This window comes from Arachis duranensis, chromosome 2 (genome assembly GCF_000817695.3).
Source record: "Arachis duranensis cultivar V14167 chromosome 2, aradu.V14167.gnm2.J7QH, whole genome shotgun sequence".
NCBI classification, from domain to species: Eukaryota; Viridiplantae; Streptophyta; class Magnoliopsida; order Fabales; family Fabaceae; genus Arachis; species Arachis duranensis.
The window spans coordinates 81,466,389-81,470,713 of record NC_029773.3 but is presented as its reverse complement, the minus strand read 5'-3'; the positions used below and the strand labels follow the sequence as shown (position 1 = coordinate 81,470,713).

The following is a 4,325-nucleotide window of genomic DNA, read 5'->3' as shown; positions in this document are numbered from 1 at the left end:
GTTTTCGTGAACGGACGAGGGTAAATAAGCTAGTTCACAAAGGAAAAGGTAAAGGTCGAAGCGACAAAAGGTTGAGATTTGGGACATGGAACGTAGGCACTCTAACAGGAAAGTCCATGGAGGTGGTGGATACCATGACAAGGAGGAAGATTAACATTATGTGCCTACAAGAAACGAAATGGGTTGGTGCAAAGGCTAGGGAGTTGGATTCTTCTGGTTTCAAACTTTGGTATACAGGAAAGGTGAAGAATAGGAATGGAGTTGGAATAATTGTGGATAAGCAGTGGAAGAAGGACATAGTTGATGTCAAGAGGGTGGGAGATCGGATCATCTCTATCAAACTTGTGGTGGAGGGAGGTGCTTTTCATGTGATTAGCGCCTATGCACCGCAAGTGGGTTCGGACGAACAACACAAGATAAGGTTTTGGGAGGATCTAGAGAGTTTAGTTCAAGGCATATCTTTGGGAGATAAGATTTTCTTAGGAGGAGATTTAAATGGCCATGTTGGGAGAGAAGTGACTGGATATGGGAGTATTCACGGAGGCCATGGTTTCGGGGTGATCAATGCCGAGGGTAAAACTATTTTGGACTTTTCCTCAACTTTTGATCTTCTCATCGCAAATACATGTTTTAAAAAGAGAGACGAACATCTTATAACCTATAAGAGTGGCATGACAAGCTCTCAAATCGACTTCTTCTTGTTGAGGAGAGTCGACCAGAAATTTTGCATTAACTGTAAAATTATCCCGGGAGAGAGTTTGACAACACAATATAGGGTGCTCGTCATGAATTTTCGCGTTGAGCAAAAGTTGAGAAAAAGACATCATACGAAGAACCCAACGACGAGGTGGTGGAGGATGAAAGGTGAGGAATAAAGAAGCTTCCTAAGACGGGTAGGAGAAGAGGCAAGGTGGGATGGGAATGGAAGCGCGGAAGAGATGTGGAGGGAGATGGCAGAAGTTATTAGAAGAACATCAAAAGAAAGTTTTGGTGAATCTAAAGGAATAGGACCAAGAGACAAGGAGTCCTGGTGGTGGAATGCGAGTATACAAGAAAAGATAAAAGATAAAAAGGGAATGCTTTAAAGAGTGGTCTTTATGCCGCAATGCAGATAACTGGGAAAAATATAAGGCGGCTAAGAAAGAGACAAAAGTGGCTGTAAGTGAAGCAAGAACAAGAGCATATGAGGGTCTCTACCAGTCTTTGTGCACGAAAGAAGGAGAAAAAGGTATATATAGAATCGCAAAGAGTCGGGAAAGAAGAACGGGAGATTTGGATCAGGTTAAGTGCATGAAGGATAAGGATGGAGAGGTGTTGGCTCAAGAGGAGAAGATTAATGAAAGGTGGAAGAGCTACTTCTACGAGTTATTTAATGAGGGACAGAAGACTCTTCCGAGCCTTGGTCGATTATGCACAAGGGAAGAAGATAAAAACTTTGACTACTATCGAAGGATTCGAGACTTCGAGGTAAAAGAGGCTCTAAAGCAGATGAAAAATGGCAGGGCAGTAGGACCTGATAATATCCCGATTGAGGTTTGGAAGGGTGTTGGAGGAAAATGCATCAACTGGTTAACCAAGCTTTTTAATGAGATTTTAAGGTCAAAGAAGATGCCTGATGAGTGGAGAAAGAGCACCTTGGTACCTATCTACAAGAATAAGGGAGATATACAAAGTTGCGACTTGGAAGTATTCAGAGCACATCCAAGAGTCTGTGTCATGATGCATGCTTTTTGCCAATGATATCGTCCTTTTGGGAGAGACAAGAGAAGATCTAAATAAGATGTTAGACTTATGGAGAGAAGCTCTAAAAGTGTATAGTCTGCGCATAAGCCGTAGCAAGACGGAATATATGGAATGTAAGTTCAGTTTGAGAAGGAAAAACCCTAATATAGAGGTGAAGATTGGAGAAAACATCCTACGAAAAGTTAAAATTTTTAAGTATCTTGGGTGCATCATACAGGATAATGGAGAGATTGAACATGATGTAAATCATAGGATCCAAGCAGGTTGGTCAAAATGGCGGAGTGCATCTGGTTTTATATGCGACAAAAAAGTGCCTTTAAAACTTAAAGGTAAATTCTATCGCACCGCTATAAGACCGGCTATTCTTTATGGTACAGAGTGTTGGGTGGCTAAAGGGGAGCATGAGCATAAGTTGAGTGTGTCAGAGATGAAGATGTTGAAATGGATGAGTGGTCATACGTGATTGGATAAAATAAGAAACGAAGACATAAGGGAGAGAGTTGGAGTAGCACCTATTGTGAAAAAGATGGTTGGATCGCGTCTCAGGTGGTTTGGACATGTGAGAAGAAGACCGATAAAACATCCAGTGAGGAGGGTGGATGAGATGGAAGATGGACAAAGGGCGAAAGGCAGAGGAAGACCTAAGAAGACCATCCATGAGGTGGTCAAACGAGATCTACATGTAAACGGTCTCTCTGTAGACATGATACATGATAGAGCACAATGGCGTCGTTTGATTCATGTAGCCGACCCCACTTAGTGGGATAAGGCTTTGTTGTTGTTGTTGTTGTTGTATTATTGTTGATGGATTGATTTTAAATTTTTTGATAATTTAACTGTCAGAAGTATAAATAAAAAATTTTTAAAATAAAATTAAAACAAAATAAATTTTAAAATTTTTTGATAAATTTCGATAAAAAAAATATACTTTACTGTAAATTTTATCTTTTAATCTTTATGAATGGGTGATGTTTTATACTAACTAATTGATTGGTTGGTACGGTTCAGATTCCAATTACTCCATGGACTTTGCAAGGGTTGCTTGACTCATTGAAGAATATCTATGGAAATTTTCCAATTTACATTCACGAAAATGGTTTGCTTCTCTTGTCTTGTCTCGTTTGAGAACAAATTAAATTGGTTTAATCTTTTGAAAATTGATGAAATTCATCATTACACTCGTCTATTTATGCAAATGACGTTGACTTCTCTTTAAGAATAATTTATGTTTTTTTAAAATAATCAAGACGGACTAGATTAAATTTCTATTGATTATTGTGTTTCGATGACATTAAAGTTGTGTTTGTTTCTGAAAACAGGATACGACAAGACATTGAGAAAAAAATAGGATAAGATTCTGATAGACAGAAATACAAAATTTTATATTTTTATATTTTATTTGGTGATAAACTGAAACAAATTATAAAAATTTAATTTATTCTCATTTTTTTATTTAAAAAATTTGAGATAAAAAATATAATAATAAAAAATATAATTATGAAAAATTAACAAGAATAATAAAAGAAAAAATGAAAAATAAGTTGTGTTCCTTATTAGTTTTTCTGTGTCCTTCCTGTCAGGATGGACACAAAATACACTAATTCAGTGTCTCTAGACACATTATCTCTATCCATATCTCTTCTGTCAAACATAATTTTATGTCTCTGTATTTCTATCTCAGTGTCATGCCTTTATAAACAAACGCAACCTAAGATCTCAAAACTCAAAAGCTTCCAATCATTCTTTTGTCAAAGAAACCAATCCTAGAATGATGTGATTATGGTAATTATTCTATGGACTTCACAGGCCAACAAACACATAGAAATTCATCACTGGAAGACTGGCCAAGGATAAATTACTTACAAGAATACATTGGAAGTATACTTCATATGCTAAGGTAGTAGTTCCATTTTTATTTTTAGCAGTTTTCTGTTTTTTCATAAAAGTTTATTGGACCTTTGCTAATTCAATTTTTAATCTTTTATTTTTGTGATTGTTGAAAGGAATGGACATGACATAAGAGGCTATTTTGTATGGTCGTTCATGGATGTGTTTGAATTATTGAGTGGATATGAATTCACTTATGGCCTTTATTACATTGATTTGAAGGACCCCACTTTGAGGAGACAACCTAAGTTCTCTTCTGTTTGGTACTCTAACTTCCTCAACAACAGAACTATGGACCCAATGGTGGCCATGCAAATTGAAAAGAACTCCTTATTACAAAAATCCATTTAATAATGTATAAAGACTAGTTAAAATCTAAGTGATATGAGTTTGTACTATGATCATGATTTGGTACTTGGTGTAGCATGCCAAAGAATAATTAAATGACAATTAATGGAATTATGGAAAGTTAATTAGTATAATCAACATGAGATTGTATATATATTTCCTATAATATTTGGATAATGAATGTTTTGAAGCATTTACATTTTATATATGTATGATATAGCATATCCAAATTTTCAAAACTAATTTTGTCCTTCCGAATTTAAGAATGATGTGAATAAAATTATAGAGAGTAGGTTGAAGACACGATATTGTCATTATTTTCCTATTTCGAATATTTTGAATTTATC

General features: G+C 35.8%; 1 protein-coding gene across 1 annotated transcript in view; it reads left to right on the top strand.

Annotated features, from left to right (window-relative positions):
• The window catches only part of LOC127744780 (beta-glucosidase 11-like), a 9,808-nt gene extending 5,759 nt beyond the window's left edge, over positions 1 to 4,049 (top strand). The window contains exons 11-13 of the mRNA XM_052257104.1: positions 2,752 to 2,839; positions 3,550 to 3,640; positions 3,747 to 4,049. Coding sequence (XP_052113064.1) covers positions 2,752 to 2,839; positions 3,550 to 3,640; positions 3,747 to 3,981 — 414 coding nt within the window. The 3' untranslated portion in view covers positions 3,982 to 4,049. The remainder of the gene's footprint in view (positions 1 to 2,751; positions 2,840 to 3,549; positions 3,641 to 3,746) is intronic.
• The last annotated feature ends 276 nt before the right edge of the window (positions 4,050 to 4,325 follow it).